Source organism: Bolinopsis microptera, chromosome 8 (genome assembly GCF_026151205.1).
Source record: "Bolinopsis microptera isolate Bmic1 chromosome 8, MBARI_Bmic_1.0, whole genome shotgun sequence".
Classification (NCBI taxonomy): Eukaryota; Metazoa; Ctenophora; class Tentaculata; order Lobata; family Bolinopsidae; genus Bolinopsis; species Bolinopsis microptera.
Window position 1 is genome coordinate 15,886,902 of NC_087079.1, and position 25,841 is coordinate 15,912,742.

The 25,841-nt window shown below is 37.9% G+C and overlaps 3 protein-coding genes across 3 annotated transcripts; all 3 read right to left on the reverse strand.

Moving 5' to 3' along the window:
* Window positions 1-448: 448 nt before the first annotated feature.
* Window positions 449-10,681, reverse strand: LOC134819121 (probable fumarate hydratase, mitochondrial). The gene is made up of 10 exons (XM_063828893.1): window positions 10,498-10,681; window positions 10,266-10,376; window positions 9,810-10,034; window positions 2,525-2,632; window positions 2,269-2,380; window positions 1,947-2,086; window positions 1,610-1,804; window positions 1,363-1,474; window positions 1,017-1,136; window positions 449-864 (listed from the first exon to the last, which is right to left on the reverse strand). The coding sequence occupies exons 1-10, from the start codon at window positions 10,678-10,680 to the stop codon at window positions 722-724; spliced, it is 1,449 nt and encodes a 482-aa protein (XP_063684963.1). The 5' UTR covers window position 10,681; the 3' UTR covers window positions 449-721.
* Window positions 2,868-3,726, reverse strand: LOC134819742 (small ribosomal subunit protein eS4-like). The gene has a single exon (XM_063829860.1). The coding sequence runs from the start codon at window positions 3,686-3,688 to the stop codon at window positions 2,897-2,899; it is 792 nt and encodes a 263-aa protein (XP_063685930.1). The 5' UTR covers window positions 3,689-3,726; the 3' UTR covers window positions 2,868-2,896.
* Window positions 7,237-9,778, reverse strand: LOC134819743 (mitochondrial intermediate peptidase-like). Its single transcript, XM_063829861.1, has one exon. The coding sequence runs from the start codon at window positions 9,462-9,464 to the stop codon at window positions 7,257-7,259; it is 2,208 nt and encodes a 735-aa protein (XP_063685931.1). The 5' UTR covers window positions 9,465-9,778; the 3' UTR covers window positions 7,237-7,256.
* Window positions 10,682-25,841: the final 15,160 nt, after the last annotated feature.

Below are 25,841 nucleotides of genomic sequence, written 5' to 3' on the forward strand. Positions count from 1 at the left end.
CCAAATGTCGTCTAAAACACCCTGTTTCGCAAAAATTTTCCGGGGGGCTGCGCCCCCCTAGCCCCTGCCAAGGGGCTCCGCCCCTGGACCCGGCTGGGGGCTGCGCCCCCAGACCCCTGCCACAGCTTGCTCGCTTCGCTCGCTGCGCAGCTGGATTGGACGCGTCGAATCGTTTCGCTCGCCAGCAGCCCCCCTCAAAGAAAAATCATGGCTACGTCCCTGTTCCGGGCCCTAAAAAAGTAAAATTGAGAATCTGGAATCCGCCATGGAAAATCTTTGAACCACGCGAATACAAAGACTTTTTATGCGAGCGAAGCGAGCGGCCCACAGAAAACGAAAAAATTGAGAATGTAGGAAATTAAAATTTTTTTGGATATGGGAATTTATAACGACGAAAGGAAGGGCTTAAAACCAAACTAGCGGAGCGCTAGAAAAATGTATCATAATATGTGTCAAGAATATGTACTGAGATAAAATATGCAATTTTTAACCTGACCCGACCATTACGATGTAAAAAATCATTCCAAGAAACTTCATGATGACGAACGTCTGATTCTCGAGGGCTTTGTTACTAAATTTAGATCTATGTTGAGAAATGACACAACCAATTTTTCTCTCACACAAGTCCTGCCATCGTACTTCCTTTATCTGTATCAAAACCTCCTCAGACTCGATCTGTTTCTCCCACATTTAGCCTACTTCGTATCTTATCTTCCAATATCTATTTAGGTCCGAGCATAAGTTCGGGTCTGACCCACTCCTTGAACTGTTCCTCAGTGAGCAGTTCCAGAGCCAGAGCTGACTGGAGCAGGGTTGTGCCGTCTTTGTGAGCTTTCTTGGCAATCTTAGTGGCGTTATCGTAACCTGAGTGAGATACATAATCAAGTAATGACAATGAGTTTCCTGTTATCAAATAATATGGGTGTGACAACTGATATGTCTACAGTTTACATGAACTTCATGTCATGAAGTGAAAAGATAAGGAGATGTAAAAGAGAAAGTGAAAGTGAAATTACCAATGTGAGGGTTGAGAGCGGTCACCAGCATCAGAGACTCGTTCAGAAGTCTATCTATCGTATCTCTGTTAGCCACAATACCTTCCACACAGTTCTTAGAGAAACTTACACACGAGTCACCTGAAAACATAATTTACTTTAATTAAATATTTATTATGAAAACAAGTACCACTGAGAGCAGTCTTTTGAGATTCAATAAATCAACTAACACCGTATTACATTATTTCAACTACACTCCCTCTACTAAAGTGTTGTCAGTTGAAATTTGCTACTGAGATTACTGCAGACGTCAGTAAAAACAAGGTTGCGATTCCACAGAAAAACAGTGAACAGTGAACACACGTACCTAGGAGACGAGTAGAGCGGAGAACGTTAGCTACCATCATGGGTTTAAAGACGTTGAGTTCGAAGTGTCCGTTACTTCCGCCTACTGTTACTGCCACGTGGTTACCCATAACCTGCAAAATATTTGTAACTTAGAGATAGTATTAATCTGCCACAAGCATTGTAAGACGCGAAATATGATCTCAATAAAAATGCCTGACCCAGAATATTTAAACTTTCTTAAAACCCTGGTTAACCATTATCCTCACCTGAGCCGCGACCATGGTAATAGCCTCGCACTGTGTGGGGTTAATCTTGCCGGGCATAATGCTGCTACCAGGCTCGTTTTCAGGCAGAGACAATTCTCCCAGACCACAACGAGGTCCTGACCCCAGGAATCTGATATCATTAGCTATCTTCATTATACTACATGATATCGTGTTCAGTGCGCCAGACAGTTCCACCTGTAAAACAGGGGTGTTAACAATAGTTAGCTCACAGAGGCTGTCTTATTTATTTCACCCTAGGTTATTTAAGAGAAAAATAATCCCAAATAATGGCTCTGCGAGGAATCGAAATAAAAGGAAATTAACGAGTTAAATTTACCATGGCATCGTGAGCAGCAAGAGCTTCGAACTTGTTGGGGGCTGACACGAAAGGGAGTTTAGTCTTCTCAGACAGAACAGCCGCTACGTCCTCAGAATACCCCTTGTAAGTGTTCAAGCCAGTACCCACAGCTGTACCGCCTATGAGAGGATTAGGATAAGCTTTTGTGTGGTTTAAGTACTCTGTTTCATACCAGCTCTGTTTACTCTCATCCTTGTCATAAATTGTGAGGATCATTTAAAATTAAGGTTTTCAACCTTTTTACGTGTACAACTGTGTTTAAATTAAAAAAGTAAGCTTAGCAGACAGTGAAGAAACAAACCAATAGCGAGTTGGTAGACTCTTGGTAAAGCATCATTGACACGATCAATAGCATACTCCATTTGAGTTACATATCCACTAAACTCTTGTCCCAGCGTAAGGGGAGTGGCGTCCTGGGAAGGACTTGTTCAGGAGCTAGACTGGAGTGCCGAAAGTATATTTTAGATGCTCTAGTATCACTTAGTCAGATCGTTCAGCAAATATATCGCTTGCGCAGTTTTCGGCGGGATTTAAGTCGTTACGAATATTCACTGTACCTGGGTATGCGTTCGTCCGATCTTGATAATATCAGCGAATTCATCAGCTTTCTCCTTCAGTGCCTTGTGCAGAACTTTCAATCCAGGTAGGAGGCAAGTGTGACACTCCTGAAACACGGTTAGGTCAGCCGTGTTTCTCTGTTATATAGATTGGTGTCTGATAGCCGATTTGAGTACGTGCGCGCCGCAAAATTTTTTGGCGTAATGCGACCTGTCTCTGAGTTGAAACGTAATCTAGTCTTTGCGCCGTACGCAAAGTTGAGATTTTGTTGGAATTTGCCACTTTTAAGTGGGTTTTATCATTTGTTATATGTAAAATCGAGGAGACAATGAAACAACCCGGTTAGGATAAATTAAAAAATTATCAATAATTTACATTTCCTTGGCCTTAGCTGCAAGTTTTCTGTCCCTCTCTTCTGCGATACTCAGTCTGACTCCCTTGCCTCTTGGTAGTGAGATCCAGGCTTGCTTGCCTTTGCCGATGGGGAACACGTTACTGAGTCGAGTAGCGAAACTGTGACCTACTGAGTCCTTGACGTGCACAATGTCGAAACTTCCAGGATGTTTCTCCTTGTGGGTGATAATTCCGATACGTCCACAATTCTGACCTCCAGTGATGTAGGCAAGGTTGCCGGGCTCGAATTTGATGTGGTCGAGGATCTTACCAGATTCAATGTCCAACTTGATGGTGTCGTGAACCTTGCAGTCTGGGTCTGGATACCTGATAGTACGTCCGTCGTGGGTGATGAGTACTGGGATTCCCTTAGCAGCAGTTGAAAGTTTCTTTACAACGCAGAGCTTGTAAGCAGCCTCTTCTTTCTTTATTCTGTGAATCAGGAAACGTCCTTTTACGTCAAACAGCATTCTGAAGTGCTCGCCAGTCTTGTCGATGGTGATAACATCTTGGAATCCAACAGGGAAGCCAATGTCAGTTCGGACTCTGTTATCAACTTTGATGGCACGAGACATGGTGACTTTCTTAGTCTCGCTGTAGGTAAGTGCGTACTTCAGCTTGTTCCTGATGATAACGATCAGAGGCATTGACTCCCTCAGTTTATGGGGTCCTGCGCTGGGTCGAGGTGCGAACTTTCCGGAAAGCTTGTCCAACATCCATTTCTTGGGTGCGTTCAGACGCTTCAAATGCTTCTTGGGACCTCTAGCCATGCTTGCTATAGAAGAAAAGATGGTTAGTTAGTGAATTATCAAATTGCTAAATATATTGAAATTATTGATGGGAATGGTTTGGTCGGTAAGAGCCACCAAATGCTTCTTAAACCTTCTTAAACAATTGTAGCAGTAAATTGTAATGAGAGGTTTAAATCAAAGGGAGGGGGATGCAACGACAAATTTTAACTATTACTCATTGGTCATCTTTTTTCTTCACAGTCGTTGCATCCCACTTGGTTTAGATAGCTGTAATGTTGTTTATAAATACTTAAACTTAAATCTTTAAAAATTGAACATAAGAAAAGCAAAAAATTACAAATATTTACATTCCACTTGAAAATTCTACAGTACATTTTCGAAACTCCGAAAATTGGGAGAGTTTAAAATTATAGTAAGGGGAAAAGTGGTCGATTTAAGGGTTCCGTTGGATTTGAATGTTCACAAGGATTTCTCAACGGAATATGGTAGTTAGGACCCCTACGAACATAATTAGACTTGTTGCCAATTTTGTATCTCAACAGAAACACCACTTTTACCACTTTTTACCACCTTTGTACCACTTTTCTGGTTTGCCAAATATCTTTAGTTGTGAACGTCGTAGAAGGCTGAAAATTAACCTAGAATGTTTATCTTATCAAGGAGTAAAACTTTTGCATCAAAAATTTTTACATTGGACAATCAGCTAATTGGATAATTACCAATTAGTTAATCACCAAAAAAAGTGAAAATTTTTTATTGGCTCAAAATGATTGAAATCGTTTGAAACACGGAGAAATGTAGTTTTTAGAAAAACTTCAAAAATTTTTCACTTAAAATTTTTTTTCGAGACTTCAAAAAAAAAGTTTGAAAATTTGAAAATATTTTTTTCCGCCAAAAGTGATCGAATTGCATGAAACGTGGATAAAAATGCTTTGCAGAAAAACTTCGAAGATTTTTAGATTGGGGAATACTAAAATCATCAATATTTGAAGTTGGAGTTCAGTAAATCTCGACATATTTTAGTAATTAGGAATAGCTTAGCGGAAAGGGCTGGACCTGAAAAAGGTTAACCACACAATATTAGAGTTTCGTAACTAATTACAATACAGCTTTATCAAATTCCACATAAAGAAACAGCACAAAAGGACCATTTAAGATCGAACCGATTTTACCTGCTGTACTATCATTTTATTGATTTCAATGATCAAAACCTCTGTCAATCTTGCCAATCTATACCGGGTATCTGAATGTACCGGACCTCTTATTTACCTCCATAATTAGACCCAGTTGTGCAAGAAATGCGATTTCTCACAGGGGTTTCTTTAAACTGTGCACTTTTTATCACTCTCGCAACTCGCAAGAGGCCTGGTATTATAGGGGGGGCTGGGTGGTGCTAGCATGGATGTAGCAGAACGTAGCTACACGGGGTTTCATTGGAGTTGGTTATTTTAATGGCCAAAGAGTGCCGGAACTAAAGTTACTTAAGATTGCAGTTTAGGGGCAGTGTAAACCACGGTGTAGTCAGGTACACAGAGCTACAGTGCAGGAGTACTGCAATAGAACAGTGCAAGTGATACAGTCTGCAACAGTAAAACGCCGACGAAGCTAGACTTAGAGTGAACTGATGGAAGCTGGGTGGTGCTAAAATGGAGGTAGCAGAACGTACTACATGATGAAAACAGGAAAACTAAGGCTGGTTGAGACCTAAAAAGATGTGAATCTGTCCTGATAGATCCAGTGAAGAGCGAGTAGCGAAGAGTTTGATCACTAACCTAAAGCTCTAAAGAAGAAGAGGGCTAAAGAGACTCACTTTGATCAATAAATCCGGTACGGCAAGGTCTGTAGCCTTGATAAGAAGATACCATGAAGTAATTCATGCAGAAAAGTCGATTTATATAAAGGGTTTCGTTGGATCTAAAAAGGGTGGGTCAGTCTCTCTGTTTTCATAAGATTCTGATGAAATGCTGTTAAGCTCAGGACGGTGATCTTAATAGGTCGGATAGCTGTATCTGGTTGCTTCCAGCCCACCCTTGTCGCTTGAAAATAAGTTCTCACCCCACCTCTTCCAAAAATACAGTTACCAGAGCAGGAAACTCTTCTTCCTCCTCTTCTTTCAACACAAACACAATCAGGTTCCAGCTACTCTCCTCCTCTGCAGCCACAATCTTATCTCCTTCTTCGGAGTTTTACTGTTGCAGACTGTATCACTTGCACTGTTCTTTTGCAGTACTCCTGCACTGTAGCTCTGTGTCCCTGACTACACCGTGGTTTACACTGCCCCTAAACTGCAATCTTAAGTAACTTTAGTTCCGGCACTCTTTGGCCATTAAAATAACCAACTCCAATGAAACCCCGTGTAGCTACGTTCTGCTACATCCATGCTAGCACCACCCAGCTACCACCAGTTTACTCTAAATCTAGCTATTTCTAGCAACTTTTCAATGCTATCTCCAGCTCTATCCCGACCCTGGCAATGACATATGGGGGTTATTCGAGGTATATGGCATAGCAAACGAAGCGGCATGCGCATTCACAATACAAAAAAGCCACAATGGATGATGGAAGGTATATTTACACTCGCTTCCTATACCCCCCCCCCCCCCCCCTATAATACCAGGCCTCTTGCGAGTTGCGAGAGTGACAAAAAGTGCACAGTTTAAAGAAACCCCTGTGAGAAATCGCATTTCTTGCACAACTGGGTCTAATTATAGAGGTAAATAAGAGGTCCGGTACATTCAGATACCCGGTATAGATTGGCAAGATTGACAGAGGTTTTGATCATTGAAATCAATAAAATGATAGTACAGCAGGTAAAATCGGTTCGATCTTAAATGGTCCTTTTGTGCTGTTTCTTTATGTGGAATTTGATAAAGCTGTATTGTAATTAGTTATGAAACTCTAATATTGTGTGGTTAACCTTTTTCAGGTCCAGCCCTTTCCGCTAAGCTATTCCTAATTACTAAAATATGTCGAGATTTACTGAACTCCAACTTCAAATATTGATGATTTTAGTATTCCCCAATCTAAAAATCTTCGAAGTTTTTCTGCAAAGCATTTTTATCCACGTTTCATGCAATTCGATCACTTTTGGCGGAAAAAAATATTTTCAAATTTTCAAACTTTTTTTCAAGTCTCGAAAAAAAATTGTAAGTGAAAAATTTTTGAAGTTTTTCTAAAAACTACATTTCTCCGTGTTTCAAACGATTTAAATCATTTTAAGCCAATAAAAAAATTTTCACTTTTTTTGGTGATTAACTAATTGGTAATTATCCAATTAGCTGATTGTCCGATGTAAAAATTTTTGATACAAAAGTTTTACTCCTTGATAAGATAAACATTCTAGGTTAATTTGCAGCCTTCTATGATGTTCACAACTAAAGATATTTGGCAAACCAGAAAGGTGGTACAAAGGTGGTAAAAAGTGGTAAAAGTGGTGTTTCCGTTGAGATACAAAATTGGCAACAAGTCTAATTATGTTCGTAGGGGTCCTAACTACCATATTCCGTTGAGAAATCCTTGTGAACATTCGAATCCAACGGAATGCCACTTTTCCCCTTACTATTACTCCGAAAAGCCGTAACACAAACTACCACCACTTTTTAGAAATATCCTGCTTATCAAGATAAGAATTATTGAAGACTTTGAGCGGCTCAACAATAGCTGCTATCATATCATCCTGGCTAAACTCATACCCAACCAGTTCATCTAACGAAGATTTAAAATCAGTACCAGACCCACGTCTCAGAAACTCCTTCAACTTTTCCCCAGCTTTCTCATTGAACGGATCATCATGGAACAAATTGTAGAATATAAGATTAGCAATGGACTGTGACCAAAGATAACTGTAATATCTAGCCCCGTAGAAGTAGAGATGAGCAAAGCGGTGATGCCACGCAGTGCCCTCTAACGGTGATAAGTGCGAGTATTTACTGAACAGTTTGTTTGCTATCTCGTTAGTGGAGGTGGGTAGGGTATCTGAGTGTAACTCCTGGTCTAACAGAGAGTAAAGTATACTGGTCTCAGTTTTCAGGGCGCTGTAAGGAGTGTTAAATAGGTTCTTCCTGCCTAACTTAAAATCTGAGTCGCTGTAGATGGCAAAGGGGTTGACCACTGCGTAGTAGATCTCAGGATGGGATATAAAGTTTTCGAAAAGCATGCTAGGAATTTCAGAGAAATCAGTGGGACCCCTGGTGCCACTGGTAGCTTGGTATGTGGTCCTCCCAAGAATGGCATGCAAAGCATGTCCAAACTCGTGAAACAGAGTCTGCACCTGGTCTAGATTGATCCTATGGTAGTGGTATTGGCCCATTTCCTGCTTCCTAGGATTCATTAAGAAACTGCACTGTAGAACAACAACAGGAAGCTGAGTCTTAGTGCCACATGTGATGGTATGGAGACAAGTGCGGGGTGTTTTGTTGTCTCTTTCAAACAGATCTAGGTAAATGTAGCCTATCAGTCCTTCCTTATCATCAAATACACCAACTTTTACAACGTTAGTGTTTATTAGCTCTCCCTGCATTGGTACCTCCGTAACAAGGGATATTTTCAGCACATCTTCACAGAAAACATTCAAACCCTCTATAACATTCTCAAACTCTAGCATGTCTAGGAACATATCTTGCTTATGGTTGTCAACTAAACACCGCTCATTTAGTACCCGAGAATAATACTGACCATCTCCAGGGTATATCTTAGGCACACCGAAATCATGTCTGTTCTCTTCTGCTTTTGCGAACTTGATGTGCTCAAACTCAAGGTCAACCAGAGGTTTGAGCTCGCTGTGAAGATTGTTCAGAAAGTTAGACACGTTTTCAGGTGAACCTGCCATTGTGTTTCTCAACTCACGCTCACTAAAACTCTTGAATCCTACGCTGCGTGCCATCTTGTGTCGTGCTCCCAATAAATTCATTAGTTCATTCTCTTTGTCCTGATCGAAGGCGTGGTAGTTCCTGAATGCAAACTCTCTAACATCTGTCATAACATGGTCAGAACCTGGACCATGCAACTCTATAAATTCTACTTTCTTGTTATGATTCTCTTTCATTATTGACTTGTAGTTGTGCAATGCTCTCGGAGCGTCATCAAATTTAATCAAAACAGGCTTCTGACCTAGTTGCAGGAAGTTGTTTCCGGCTGTTGCGATTTCTGACATATGCTGGACGTAACTGTGACGTATTTCATCAGGGAGATGGATTCCTGAGAGGTCCATGTCATGAAGAAATGACATAAGAGCTGTGACATCTTCAGAGTTTAATGAAGAAAATGTCTCAGAGCTGTCTGCAACTGCTTTTATTGCCCGGTAGAGATCCACATTTGTGTTTAATTTCTCAACAAACTCATGCGCGTTACTGTTACAAACAATTGCTGCACGTGCAATTTTATCATTAGGTGCATTTTCAGCGATAAACTTGATACAGTCAGCGTAAACACAGATTGCATTAGAAAGATCGTCAAACAGTTTGAGAGTATTGATTCCTGGGGGCTCTGACAAGATTTGTTTAACCAACTCATTACAATGGGCCTCACAAAGAAACCAACAATGAAAGAAGCCCTGGTGTGAAGAGAAGAGGGGGTAACCTAACAAACCAGTCTGTTGTCTGCTCGTACCACTGGAGGGGATGTTCCCACTGAACACTGTCTTTAACGTAGCTTGAGGGTACTGCTTGTTGGCGCAGGACCCAGCGCCGTGCTGCGCATGTTGTGCAAAAGAGGTGATCTCTTGGACTTTCTCCCGGCGGAGAAGACTGAGCAAGCGATCAGGGATTGTGCCATGATTTCTAACAAATAATCTCATCCTTCAAAGAGGGGGTTAGTAAAATCAAAATATGAATGTAGGTTAAATTTGTGTCATAAAAATCAACAAAATATGTTCATTGTAATCAATTTCCTTTTTGTTTCACATTTTCAACTGATCGTTTATGTCGTTTATGGCCGAGATGCCAATTGTTGACTTGATATTAAAGTAATTTTGTGCGGCTACCAGACACTTACATATAATAATTAGCACAGTAAATAAATGGCTAGATTGGGCTGAGGGCACCAAGTTCCTCATCTTTAAATCTGCCCACAATTAAAATTAACGTGTTAATTTATAACTAGCAAGTTGAATAGGTAAGTTGAACTTAGATAAGAAAGATACCTGAGCTACGGCGATGTGCATTGCAGTGGGGAAGGTATCATTGGAACTCTGTCCTTTGTTGACATGATCATTAGGATGCACTGGTGTCTTGCTACCAATCTCACCTCCCAACATCTCGATTGATCGGTTAGAGATGACCTCATTGACGTTCATGTTGCTCTGAGTACCAGAACCTGTCTGCCAAATAACAAGAGGAAAGTGGTCATCCAGATCTCCTTTTATCAACTGCAGGGAAGAGGTGGGTCAGATCACCCTACAACTTTGGATCACCTTACAACTTTAAAAGTTATTTATGTTTATTTTGACCTGCGGGGTGTAGATTTTTTTCTACCTTCACTTATCTCATTATGTCTGCAGTTTCATCATGATGATGATGAAAATCTTAAAATAACTGGCTACAATGAGCAGTTTCATCAAAACATAAGATAACAATAATCTTTCCTTGAACTCCATTACCTCATCAGTAGCCTTGACTATAGTGTCTCCAACTGTCTTGTCGAGTCCATACTTCATGTTGACTATAGCACATGCTTGCTTCAGTTGTCCAAACGCTCTTATCAATGGCACCTGAACAGACGTTATAATATCTGAAGTTATTTTATATCTGTAATACAACTCTCAGCATTCACTTCATTACTTTGGCCTGCTTATCACTCATGTTCCTTTTCAGAGGTTTCTATTATCTTACCGGCATTTGTTCAGTTGGGCCTCCTATTTTGAAGTTCATTGCAGATCGGGCTGTTTGAGCTCCATAATATTTCTCAGCCGGCACATCAATTGGGCCAAAACTGTCTGTTTCAGAGCGGGTGGCCATGTACCTACAGCATGTTTGGAGGATTTTATTGGACTTGGTCACTCCGCGCCGCAACATCTACAATGAAAAGCGAACATTAAATAAGTGCATGCGTGAGGCATTTGTGATTTCATGAAATGTAGACAACAATCAAATCAAATCATGTAAGAGGGGAGGTACTTAAATGAAATTTAGATTTTCATTTCACAGCTACTTTACTGACATCCTACGAGCCAGGGTTGTGGAATAACTAGATTTTTCTGGAATAACTAGATAGTGTGAAATTAACAGGCGATTTTTCAATAGGTTCAAGAGGAATTCGAATTTTCCACAAGAACATGTACAACAGGAAATTAAACATGACAGTAACAAATCATTCATAGCATTGTAATGAACTGGGAAATGCTGTGGTGTACCTTAAAGAACAACTGTGGTGGACCATTGAATATCTGCTGTACTGGGCCAGTGAAGTCTTGAAATTGACAAAGCATTCGATCCAAGTTAAAAATTTAATAATTGAATTCAGAAAATTTCAAAATGTTTGAAATCTAGCTTTACAAATTACTTTTTAAATGCCCATAATTAAGACTAATTAAGACTTCACGAGCGGAAAAGTGATAAGCAATTGTGTCCTTTAACTTAACACGTGAGCTGAACTGTTTTCATTCATTCGTTTGATTTCTAATTTATGTAGGGTATGTAAATGAGTCTTTTAAGTCGATTATGTCAAACTTATTTGTTCTTAATGATGAAAACTGTGAATTGTTCAAAGTTAAGGACAAAAGTTGATTTATTTGACCATTTCGGTGGCTGATTACGACTTCAGAGTTTCGGGCCATGTCTGATGAACTTGAAATATTTTAAGTTACATAACTTTTCCTGAATGCTTTTAATCAAATTTATCAGTCATGTTTGAATATTAATTTAAATACGAGCCACACATAGATCGAGCCTTGCAAGGTGCAAATTGAGTTCAATAATTTGAAATTACGGCATGATTAAAATTTGATTATTTAAGTTACTGTTGTTTGTTGACAACAGACGAAATGACATGAAAATTATCAATCCAATCGAACAGTATGTTGCAACTGGCAGAGCACAGTGCATGGGTAACGGAAATGGTCCGTTGCTATCAAGAGGAAAGAAAAATTTTTTAGGAAAGAAAAATTTTTATTTACCACAAATAATCAATACATAATGTTATATTCATAAATAAATTCAAATTTCAATTTCGAACACATATACAGTACGCCGCGCACACAGCCACAATTTAAAATTGTTCAGAAATTCGTAGGTCAGCTGTAGGCGCCGCGCACAGGATCTATTTAATTTGTAATTGTTAACTTACAATTACATGTCACATTTCTTAATTACTAGAGCCAAAATTTCAGAAGCAAAATAATTTAAAAGATATTTCTGTCGTTCACGCAGTACAGGCCGTGAGCACTGCGATCTAATTAATATAATAATGGAGAGATTCCAAAAAACCGCGCGCTCGTTATTTATTGTGATTAAATTGAGTGCGCGCCACTGTGAACAGCAGTACCGCTCAAGCATGAATTAGTACTGAGCGGTACGCAGTTCTGCGTGAGGCGTAGACATTTGTAGCACACGTTTCATTCAACTAATCCATTAATCCATGTGACATGTACAATGTAATTATATTAAAGCAAAAAGAATATTAATTTTAGTAATAATTGACGTAAACATATGTGTTTAAATAACATCTATAATCTAGCGAGTTACTAATACCGTTCGCGTTTGTTTGTATTCTTGATTATATATCTTTACACTAGCCTATATTATGATGGAGATATACATTATATAATTGCTCCAATATTCAACACTGCTAAACAACGAATACCTACTCGCCCATCGATGAAGCAGTCGCCAAAACAAAGCTCAAAGTTAATATATCTTCGTACTTCGTTTTGGAAACTGTAGAATTCCAATAAATAATTAGTGTTTCAATCGTGTATTCGATGGGCAAGCACTCGCCACTTGAGGCCGAGACAAACGGCACCAGCTCCGCCCCGCAACCGTGAAGTAAGGCGGGGCGGTAGTGTGCGCCGTTTATACGGCCCACAGCACGAGACATTTTGAGCTCCAAGACTTAAGACTATAAAAGTCCCGAATTAAACGTAGCGACTTACCATCGTCAGCCGTCAAAAATTTAGAATTTGTATGTTATAAACTCTACACCTGCTATCAGTCTAACATGTAATTTAGTTTGTTATTGGCTAAATTTTCAACTCGATTAAGCGATGCAGACGGATGAACTAGGCTTCTCCTCTGCAAAAACACAATGAGAGGGGATTGTGGAAGGACGCGAACACTATTCGTTAACTCGTACCCCGGGTACCCCCTAGAACTGTGTCCCATCAGAGAGAGCCCATCACCCGTCAGATCGAAAACAGTGTTTTAGTTTTGATGTATGCTGTACCAATTACAATAAATGGTAAGTCAAGGCTGACGTTGGTAGCAAAGTATAAAGTGACACGTCACAACAAAATAACCACTACACACTACACACACTATACGCTATAACTATTGTACACAGTACACAGTATAACTAAAATATAAAATATAAACAAGTTACAAGAGACAAAAGAGTTTACAGAAGAGTTTTACATCGGCTCAGCACCGCCAGGACATTGGCTATACACGTGGGTCAATTAGTTTGATTTGGTATGGCTCGACCGGGAAAGTGGTCGAAATTAGTGCTCTTAATGAGTCATCACTGTCGTCTGAATATTAGAGCGGGAACTTCCCAAGTTTCGGCCGACATGACAATGCGCACAGCATGGGCGCGCAATGCTATGCGCGGTCTCATATTACTGTGTCATTCGGCGGTTGCGCTCAGCGTTACTGGGAATGAGTTGTATGTTGTTTACCTAAATTCAAGCATGGTATTCATAGATAAGCTTGTCAGTCAGTAAGTGCTTAAGTGGGAATAACAGGCAAATGAATATCACTTCATAATCAGAATTCAGTGAAATTTCTGTCACACCACTCAGTTCCATACCGGTTTTGAGCTCTTAGAAGTGACTGTTTAAGTAAATTCTTGACAGATCCGCATAAGGAGGTGAAATTTAACGGGCCAACTTTACGGAATTCGTTCCACAGCCATGCAGATTTATAAATAAATTGATTAGTTGGAGAGGGTGTAATGAACAGATTATCTTTCCTATTTGATATGTTGAATAAGTAGTATTTAACGAAATTGGTACTCGTGACTTAATGATCTTAAAAGGTCCATTAAACAACGGTATCGGTACAGGTTCTCTGTAACAAGTAATTCATGTTTTGTGAATAGAGGCTTAGTGGACTCTTTAACATAGAATTCAGATCCTAGACGTTGAGAATTAATTGGTCTTGCTCTAGCACATGTCTTGAATTTGTCTACATAAGCTTCATAGTCTCCAAATAGAATCCTGATACACTTCTTTTGAGTAATAAATAGTGGTTTTAACTGATTATTGGGAATACCTCCCCAGACAGAAATAGCATAACCTAGGTGTGATTCAAAGAGAGAATGATATATTTGTTTATATAGTGATTCTGGTAAGCATTTCTTAATACGGTAGATACGTCCACAAGCACTTCTTAGTTTCTTGTTGAGGGATGATATATGTGGTTTCCAGCTCAATTTATCATCCATGATTACTCCGAGAAACTTTGTCTGACTTACACGTTTAATTATTTTGTTATTAATGGACAAGTTTTGGCTATCTATATCGGCATCTAATTTGTTATTATTACGTTTAGAGGGAGAAAAATACATGTAACAACACTTCTTTACATTAATGTGCAGTAGGTTAACTCCCATATACTTGTTTACGGCCTGTAGTACTTCATTAGCCAATTCATATGCTTTATTTCTCGAATCGGCAGCGACAAATATATTAGTATCGTCTGCAAATAAGACAAATTTACCCTTTTTAGTTATATTGCATATGTCATTGATGTACAGTAGGAAAAGTAGAGGTCCTAATACACTACCCTGAGGGACCCCGAATTCAACCGGTAATTCATCAGATTTGGTATCCAAAACGTTTACAAATTGTTTCCTATTAGACAAATAACTAGAGATAAGATTCAGAGCATTTCCTCTTATGCCATAGTTGTTTAATTTTGTAGTTAGTTTACAGTGGTCTAGAGTGTCAAAGGCTTTTGAGAGATCGATAAAGACCCCTAGGACATGTTGCTTTTTACTAATTAACGATTCTATATGTTCTACAGAGTAGTTCAGTGCATGGCTGGTGGAGTGTCCTTTTCTAAAGCCGAACTGGTTTTCATGTATTATACCCTTGGAAGTAAGGAAACTATAGAGCCGCTTATATATTAACTTTTCTAGAATTTTCCCGAATACAGGTAGAGTTGATACTGGTCTATAGTTTTCTAAAAGCTGTTCATCTTCTTTTTTGTAAATGGGGCTGATTCTCCCAGTTTTTAATTCATCGGGAAAGTGGCCTTCTTGCATGCATTTATTAAAGTATCTAGCTAAGTACGGTGCAGTAATTTGACACGACTTCTTGATCACATGAATAGGTATGTCACTAGATTTCCCGTTTTTTAGTTCGTTTATGATCTCTTTAATCTCAATACAGTCACAATCACAAAGAAAAATACTGGACGTAACTGATGTGGGCAGGTAATCAGTAAATGACGGCAGGGAATTTATTCTTAAGAAGTCACCAGAGTATGCTTCGTTCAAGTTAGCTGCAATAGAGGCAAAGTATTTATTGAACTCATTTGCAATTACACGCCGATTAATCACACGCTCGTTATTTATCACAAAGTTAGGTTTAATCTCACGTCTCTTCTTACCACGCAGTTCATTAATTATCTGCCAAGTTTTCTTACTATCTCCAGCGCATTCTGTAATCTTAACACCATGATACTTACGTTTTGCAGAATTAATAAGGTGGTTTAATAACTTCCGGTGTGCCTTAAATTCTTCATGACGTGTTACTTTATTTGTACAATTAAAACAAAGGGTAAGACAGTCTGCATGGTTGGTTGAAGAGGCGTTGAGGCATTTCTTCTTAACTGCCTTTTTCCACAGGTCATAAAGCTCATGTTTTCTATTTATAGAGGCAATCAGGCCAGATGTAATCCATGGATTATTCTTAGCAGTACGTTTAGAACACTTAGGCTGGCTTAGTTTACATGCACTGTCTAGTTGATGATTAAATACAGTGAAAAAATTACTGAAGTCTTCTGGTGGATCACTAGTTAATTCATTGTCTAGTACTTCCACAAATTTGTCCACATTTTTTGCACAGTAGTCATAGTACTGGAAATAGTTTTGTTCATGAACCTCAGTACTGACTAGGGGTGAGTTGAATATATGGAATACAGCATGATGGTGACTGATGCAGGTACTAATTGTTCCAGAGCAGATAGAGTTTTCTATGTTGTTGGTGAGTATGTTGTCAATACACGATTCGTTACATCCTGGTTTATGATGCGTGGAAGTAGAAATAAGTGGTGATAAACCTAGACCTAGAATAAGGTTTTCAAAGTCTTGAATAAGTTTACTGTTTTCATCATGGAGATTAATGTTAAAGTCACCTAGTATGTAAGCATTCTTTTTTGGGCATGATTCAATAATTTTTCTAAGTTCATTTAGTGCCTCTGAGGAGTCCCCACTAGGAGGACGGTACAGTACTCCTACATGTACAGGTTCATCATGTTGAATAGTAATAAATAGGGTTTCAAGATTTTTGGTTACCCATGATAATTCTTCGTTTACAACTCCATTAAGTTCGTCCTTTAAGTACAATGCTACTCCACTTCCCTTACTTAAGGCTGAAAGTAGTAGAGATCTCTATATTTTCATATGAGCCCTTAAACAAATATATAGTTCTACCCTCAATGTCCGAGCATTTAATTAATAAATTTTATAAAATGGTCACAACTTGAAAAATCCTAGTAAAATCTCAATTAAAAAATACAACCGTATGAAATGTTTACATCTGTAAATTCACCACACTACAACTTTTCGACAAATATTGTCTGCTGGTTCCTTAATTCTCGGTCGTAGATTTAAGTAAATGAACTAATTACATGGTTGGCTGGATGTAAATAATAGACGCCTCCGTCAAAAAAGTAACTCATGGAGACATTTAACAGACTTTAAGCAGCGATTTCAGGACTGAAAGAGAAGATCACATGAGTAAAGGTGCAACAGGATTCCGTGATTTAAACCAATGGGTGACAGTAATTATGGGAATTATTTTCAAATCAGATGCAAAAGTGGTGCAACAATACAATTCCACAGCAACGTAACACGGTTATAACCTACAGTAAAATTTTCAAAAAATTTGAAATTGTGACAATTGACTTCGCTTCAGGAGATCAGTCAAAACTTTGGGCTTTTGAAAATGAGAAGCTCTGCCACACTCAGGATAACAAGCATTGTCAACATTTTGACACACTTGTCTGTTATGTTGTGGTGAATTCTGAATTCATTAAGGAAAACAAAATTGAAAAAAGTTAATTTTAAAGCAAACATAGTGAATTTAAATGGGACCACAGCAAGCTTCCCCCGTCGATTCAAGTAAACTATTGTATTTCGTGTTTTAATGATTTAAAATTTTTTATATAGCTTGGCCGGTGTGCGAAATTTGAAACTAAAGCACCGGGTAGAGAGAACTGTAGGAAAATTAACTTTGTTCGTCGCGCTACTGAGTCTTTCAACTGCTATGCGCGTGTGGGGTTCGACATTTGACTACATACTAGTTACTATATTTATTTGTTATTGCAGGATTTAAAATTTATCTAATATGCAATGTAATATGCAATTTTAATACTAATCTGTTCATGTTAAATTAACAATACGTGTAACAAGCGAACAAAATCGAAACATGAATTAACGGGTGATACTCGTAAAATATTTGTTGACGAGTCCAACTCGGCGCGCGTCCTGGTAGGTTGTAAACCTACAAAACATGAACAATATTTTTGCATTTTGCGCAGTTTATATTTTTTTCGCGAAAGCACTCTGATCCTTAAATAGCGCGCATTGTAATTACAACTTTTTTCAACCTTTATTAATTGAAAATCTTTTGCAATATTGTATTTAAAATCAATATATATGCACTTATATAAATTTTTTGCATAGATTTAAAAAAGAATAACAAGCTCAACGATGCTATAATTGTTTATTTTTTATAAAAACATGAATATAAAAGCGTAAGTACCTTTTTTCGAAGTGACTTTAAGTAATTTTACATGTTAAACGATTTCCTGTTCAATTTTGGTCGACACATGCGTTAACTTAGTGCAAAATAAAGCAAATCATCGATTGTCTCACGTCGTGATCTTGTAGCGCGATGCACTACTGGGTCGCGCGCGCATCAAATAATGCTTCTCGCAACCACATGCAGATCGGCGAGATGCGAAGGATTGACATCATGAATCAAGTCGTGATCCTTACTGGGCCGCGCTCAGCCTGTCATTCCGCCTAATCTCTATTCATTGTTTACCAACATTAAAGCCTGGGGTCCTCAGGTAACGTGATCCTCATTGTCATTTTATTTACTGTGGCTACAATTGTATCATGGTCTGACCCCCATTGTCGTTTCAATAAGCTGTATAGTTTCATGCTAGCTTTCTTTATTTTTGTAAAGTCGCGTCGGCTTTACCTGGGGACCCCAGGCTATTATGTTCATAAACATTAAAATAAAGATTTGGCGGAATGACAGGCTGAGCGCGGCCCAGTAACTGCAAGCGAGAGGGCTCTGGTTAAAGCAACTGCGGCGGGATGACAGGCTGAGCGCCGCCCAGTAATGATTACTTGTATTATATCACGTTGTGACCCCCACGGTCGTTTTACTATCATCCTGACTCGATACAGGGGGAGCCGCGCACTCCGTGCGCGGCGGGTGATACAACGTATGACAAATGATTACATAGATAATGTAATAATGATGACTTCACATGGTGTTGTTATGTCATAATATGATGTTCACTTGATGTCCTTGTCATGATGCAAAAGCAAGTAATAAATGTTACAATTTATCTTTATAATACGAAAAGTCAAAGATACCACGCGGTGTGATTATATTTTTATACTGTTTTTCCTTGTTTGATCACGCATTCGACCCTCATAAATAATCTAAGCTTCTCTTTTCTTTCTATATCCCACAAAAGTTAAGTTGCAATTGTGCTGCATACAAAAGCAATTAGCCAGAGTGCCCTTTTACCCCGTTAACTATTGACTATCAGTCTATCTGCATCAATTTTATACATTAATATTTGAAATCTTTACAAATAAAAGCAATTTAGATTAACTTTTGCATACCAGTCCTAGACTGCAAAAAACTTTGTTTTACTGATAACAGATAACTTTGGTTTACTGAAAACGCAGAAAGCGATTTGATTTCCTTCGAACGTGTATAATCTGAAAACGTTTCTTTTTAAACGTGCTTATGATATTAATTAATTTATTATTTTTTCAATGTTTCTATTGTTAAGTGCATACCCTTTACCATGTAGTTTAGTGTATCAAGTCTTTACAATTTTCTTCGCGCTTGTAGGTTTACAACCTACCAGGACGCGCGCCGAGTTGGACTCGTCGACGGTCCAATATATGGAACAGATATTTTACGAGTATCACCCGTTAACTTCGCGCGCGAAAAGTGGCATGCAACGTAGGATACAAGGATACAAGGATACAAAAGTGATAATTACTTTATTGAGTACACAATAGTTGTAATTCTGAAATAATTTAAGTTACACAATTCTAATTATTTACAAGTGTGTAGGGATAATTTAGAAATGTTATATAATGCTAGTTTTAGAAAAATAGATAAATCGAGTTTGTATGGTTCAATCTTATTTTAAGGTCCTATAGCATTATGCACTTGCCAGTATTTGAGTGGAAATCTGGGCTCTTATAATAGGCTGTATAATTTTCGTTCACAGAGAGAATTGAATGGATTGCTCTTGCTGTGGCAGTGAGTGTGGTAGGATCTAGAGTTTTGTTGGAGAGCAAACCGACTAGGTCAGTAATGTTTAGGGGATGGAAATTGAATTTTTCCCTAACTGAGGAGTAGAGCAAACAGTCAATCAATACGTGACTTTCGTCCTCAATAGGCTTTAGCCCTTTGCTGAAAAAGCAGTAGGTGCACCAACGTTCTTCTCTTGGTACAAGGGGGGTTTCATATCTGCCCCTTTCGATGTAGAGGTTGTGGCAGCTGATACGAAACCTTGTCAGACTTTTTCGAACATCCGGTATTTTGATAATTCGTAGGTATGCCTCTGGTTCGAAATCATGTTTAATTAAGTTATAGAATTCTAGTTTTGACGAGGAGGCCTTGGCAGCTTTCCAGGTATTCACGAATTCTTCCCTCATGTTATGACTGATTTGGGTGGAGAGCTTAGATTTTGAGGAAGATGAGGGGGTGAAGTTGTATTTGGTGAGAAGCTTTGAGATGTTGGTATACCAAGGAAGTCCCAACATGATTTGTTCGTGAAATGCAGCACAGAGTAGTTCGTTTTCAGTGTTTTCGTATGTCAACAATTTTCTATGGTTTGGAACCTAAATGTGGATTGCTTCTCATGTTTTCTTGTATCCTGACTTGTTTTCGTTGCACACCTGTGCATTTTAAGTTGTTGTGCCACTATAATCTATAAGTTTAAATTATTATTATTATTTTGTAATATCTATTAGAAAATGCAGCTTGGTCCCAAAACTTTGCTACCCACAGCAATATGTGATTTGGACCAGTGGCATAACATTGCCTGTTGGCGCCCTCGCCGAAAATGCGCCCCCTTGCTTTTGTTGCCCCCTGCACAGCAGGGTTAGTGGGGTCCTTTGTTATGCCACTGATTTGGACCCTAACCTTATAAATAAAACACCCCTAGATCATAAATGCTTAGTGCAAGGTTTTTTTGTTGGACTGCTTGCAGTGATGTGAGCATTTGTATTTTACTTAAAAAATCGTATTTTACTTTGAAATATGCTGTAAAATAACATGGAAAGTAATTTAAAAAATGTTTACTGTTTTATTAAATTTATTGGATCGTTGTACTATGTACATTGTAAAGGTGTCTAACCTTTCAGCTGGACAATGACTATCGTCGAAATTATTATTATGTACATATTGTTTGACCTAAAATAATTTTAAATCAGAATAAGGTAAATGAATAAGGTAGACCCCTCTATCAGAAGTCTGGCACAACCTCATCCCTGCCCCAATAATGGAGTAGATGATGTGTTTTGAAAATTTGTGTGTATATTTGATTGCATCTTGATTTAATTAAACTTATATACTGTTTTTAGCTCAAAAGGTAGACATCATAAGGTTGTGAGTTTCTATGTCAGTTGATTTTTTGATTGGGAATCGAGCAGTTTACTCGATTAATGTTTACTCAAAATTATAATACATGGAAAGTATGTTATACATACTACTGTAATACAAACAGTAATAGATAGAAAATTGTAACGTTAAAGAATTCTTTTTAAAAAAACCCTCTGGAAAGGGCACTGCACACTGTTATCAAAAAGTACACTGTGATCATGAAGTACTATGAACTACAGATTTAAAAACACGACGCTTCACGCTACACATGATATTACACATCTATAATATCGATCCTATAGGTTAAGAAGTTTAGACTTGCACTGAACAGCTTGGACTATTGTTTTTAAAATTTTGTGCAAAATTTTACCATCAGTGATTAATGATTTTGGCCGGTAACTCAGCGCTTACAGTAATTATGAGCGCGCGATTGAGATAAATGTATGGAAAAGGAATTTAGCGGCAGTGAAATGCTTGCTTATCTACGCTAAGTGGGGGTAGTTATGCGAGCGGTTATTATATTGGTAGTCAGTAATTGCAAGTTGTTATTTAAATTCGTGTCATTTAGTGTAGTTTCTATGTGCTGGGTTGTGTGATTTTCATACTGCTCCCTGTTGCATGCGATTAATTAGACAATCTAGACTTAATTTAAACTTAGATTATATTCGTTTCAGTTGAAATTCGATTCAGGTTAAATGTTATAAGTTTAAATTTCACGTCTAGTCTGTCTTAGGCCAGGAACATTGTGCAGTAGGAATGGTTGCCACTCGTTAACATCACCATCACTTTGAAGATTAAGTAGCATTTTCTTGGCACTAGTCTTGAACAGATTTATCGAAAATAATGTCGGAAGTGTAGTAACGTCTGCTTTGTCTGCGAAGACAGAGAGCAGTGGTCCCTTGTAGAAAATACTGTTTTGAAAGTGTCTTTTCCCGTATAACTGGAGCCAGGAGCAGGCTGACGTGTGATCAGAAAGTTTTGTGGGTATGTCGGCGGGAAAAGCTTGAGAGATGTTTTTGGGGACTAATTGTGGCATGTTTTTAACTTTATGCATCAAGATAATTGAGTTGTAAACGATAAGACCATGCACAGTGAGAATTTCATGTTCACTGAAAAATGGCTTTGTGTGTTGTGGTAAGGCACCTTCCTTAAAGTAGTAGTTTACGAAGCCAGGCATAATAGCCCTTATTCCTTGCTTCTGTTAGCTGAATAAAGCATCTATATGGCTTTTTGCAGCAAAACCCCATATCAATGAACAATAGTTTATATGAGACTGTACAAAGCTTTGGTATATCTGGAGTCTAACTTTAATCGGCAGCCGACTTTTTATTTTGTACATAATACCAATATACCGCATCATTTTCGCTTTAAGAGCAGTTATGTGACTGGTCCAGGTCAATTTTTCGTCAACAATTACGCCAAGAAATCGGGCCTCAGTTTTTCGCTCAATAGTGGTGCCTGCAATTTGAATATTTACGTCAGGTGTTGAGGTTCTGTTGGGTGAGAGGAGCATGTAGCACGTTTTCTTAAGGTTTAACGAAAGACCATTTTGATCTACCCAGTTTATCAATAAAGGTGAAAATTCTGTCATCTTTTGTCGTATTTCTTGATGATTTTTACCTGATATAATTATGTTTGCGTCATTAGCATATAAAACAAATTTAGCGTACGATTTGATTTTTGGCATGTCATTGATATATATTATGAAAGTAAAGGTCCTAGAATACTGCCTTGCGGCACTCCGTGTCTCATGGACTGTGAGGAAGAATTTGTGCCCCCTATTGAAACATGCCTCAGCCTCCATCAAAAACAATTTTAGTTTTCAGTCCTTCTAGTTTCCAAAAATCTACCGAGCTAGTGTTCTGGTGTGCACAAAAGCCCCTAAGCCCGTGCATTCCTTGCCCCGCTAGCTGCCAGTCCTTGACAAACTTCCAATAGCAAAGATCAACTAGTCATTTACAAATTGAGCACTATACAATTTTAATTGTTTTAAATATTTGACTTTGTAAAATGAGCTAAAACATTGATTTATTAGTTTCATTGATTTATTAGTTTCATTGAAACATACTGACTCCTGGAACTTAGATAAGACTTGAACCATTGGTGTGCTAGTCCTCTTATACCATAATGATACAGTTTGTCTAAGAGAATATCGTGGGAAATTACATCAAACGCTTTGCTAAAATCAAGTAGGAGGAGTAGAGAGACCTCTTTTTTGGAGAGGTTGTGTCTAATCGTGTTGGTTGCATCAAGCCTAGATGCCAATTGGCTATCATCAGTCATCTAACATTATACATGAAGATACTAGATCAAAGTAGATACTTTTAGCTCCATATTAATCTGCCTCTTTCTAATCTCTTGACTCTTTTGAGCTTGAACTGTTTCTTAATATGTTGCCATTTCTGACTGTATTCTGAAAATATTAGCATTCACGTTATATATATATTATGTATAATGTTTAATGTTTAATCCATTTTCAACCTTCCCAATTTCAATTGAATGCTGGTAACGTAATGATCTTTAATCATAAATGACTATAGATAGTATGTAGGTATTAACTATTAAGAATTGATGAATATTAGGGAATTTATGATTTCGTACTTGTTGAGTTGTTAGCACCAATGTTTGAACAGAGTTGATTGATTTAATCCATCCCATGGAAAATACATACACAAGGCATGTGTAACAACCTAATTCAATTAGTTCGAACTTAGTACATTTGTTTAAAAATAAAATCATTTAATTTTTTTTGAAAATTTTTATAAAATTTTTTATAAAAATATTTTGTTGCTGTAGAAAGCAATTTTCAACAAAAATTATAGGTCAACATTTCAAAAAGGGGGCGGCGACCACCTGCATCGCCGCCCCCCTGGGCATGCCCCTGCTCTGGAAGTGAAAATTAATGAAATTTCTGATTGATATCTGTCCAAGCACCTTCTTAACTATTTACTATAGCCGGATATCCGATCGATTTCTAAATTGTATCACTATCATAGTGAAATTGAGTGGAATTTGAATCACAAAATAGTCAAATTAATCTTGGCGTCTGCCGTCTAGTAGCCTGGTATGTGTCTCTAGTAGCCTGGTATGAGCCTCAGCTCTAGTAGCTTGGTATGAGCTTTGAGTAGCCTGGTATGTAAAAGTAAACATGCTAGAGTGTCCAAGTAAGCTGCCACATACGTAATTCGATGATCAAAATTCATGGCATAAAATGGAGAATTATCCAAGGGTTTTTTCCATTTTATGCCATTTTATGCCATTTTATGCCATTGGCCCACCCCCTCTATGTCAGTTGATAAATACTTCATCGTCATTTGATAAATACTTCATTTTTAAACTTATTGAAACTTAAATGTTATTTCTTATTATCATTGAAATCCTTAATCAATCTCTCACATAATAGTATGCCAAACAGGTCTTCAGGCATGTTTGGGAGACCAAACACTGGTCATTCATTATTTGGTTCTATACCTCAAAATAAATTGGTTACACAAAAAAATGATGACCCCAAAGAAATAAAGGGATGGGAAAAGAAAACCTTAACACGTTTAACATCGTTGTATCTTGATGAAGAAACATCAGATGTGGACATTCGTGTTGGCGAACTAATAATTCCAGCTCATAAAGTTATCCTGAAGTTGAACAGCCAGTTATTGACGGTTGGTGAAATTAGTCACAACTCAGGAACTAAGAAAATGGAAGTTGAACTATTGCCTGAGTTCACTGAACTTACTGGTGTTGTCTCCGAAATTGTGGAAAGCTTTTACTCCGGAAAGATTTTTCTTACTGATAAGAATGCTAAGGCTGTGTATAAATTTGCTAAAAGTTATGATGTCCCATTGCTTCTCAAAAAGACTTACCCTTACCTAGTAAAAATGATAACTGAAGAAGGCTTCCCAAGTATGTTTGACTTTTCTCAAACTGTCAACTGCTCTAAGTTGATGAAATGTTGTCTGAGGAAGTTTGATAATAGCCTATCAAAAGTTTTGAGAGAGTCAGAGGAGTTTCTTGAACTTGATTACTATCGCATCAAGCTTCTAACTTCCTCCTCACATATCAAAGTCCATGAAGGAAAACTGTTCAAAGTAATTTGCAAATGGTTAGATCACAAACCAATGGAAAGGGGTACTTTTGCTAAGACTTTACTGTCAAACATTCGCTATGATCTTATTGGACACTGGAATTTGGTAAGCAGCGTTTATGTATGGATCGGAGAATCTCAGTCTATTGATGACGAAGCAAGAATGTTTTTACTGAAAACAGTGATTGCAGGGTGTAAGTCAAATGATGATGGCTGGGCACAAAGTGACGAAGCAAACAGACCAAGTTCAGGTTCATCCTCTGAAACTAGCTCAGATTAACTGAAAGAGGCAGGAAACTTGGAGTCTGGAGAGAATGAATCATGGAAATCATCTTGCAACAACAGAGCACCTTTTGATGTTACTAATTTATCATTCAATATCAATTTCTTGGAGATATTATAGTATGTTGTCTTTTAATGTTACACTTACCTGATTAATTTTCTTTTAGAGCATGTGGCTCAAGAGTATAATTTTTTACTTATAAAAAATCTATGATTTTTTTAATAAATTGTTGATTATTTCTTTTGATTTAAATTATTGTGGAATCCAGATTTTACTACTTATGTTGCATGTTATATTTTTATCTTGAATGCATTATTTCTGATCTGGTTAGGATCAATGGTTTGTTTTAATGCTCCCTGCAACTCTCAATTTTTTGCTATCACATTGCATAATACGCCCATTGCATCTTGTGCAATTGACATCTAGTTTAACCCATTGCATTACGTGTAAGCAAGGATGTATATTGTATATTGTATAATTGTTTAATCATACTTGAGTTTTATATCAACATAATATGTTATACCTTTATACAAACAATTGTTCCATACTTACCAATCATTCA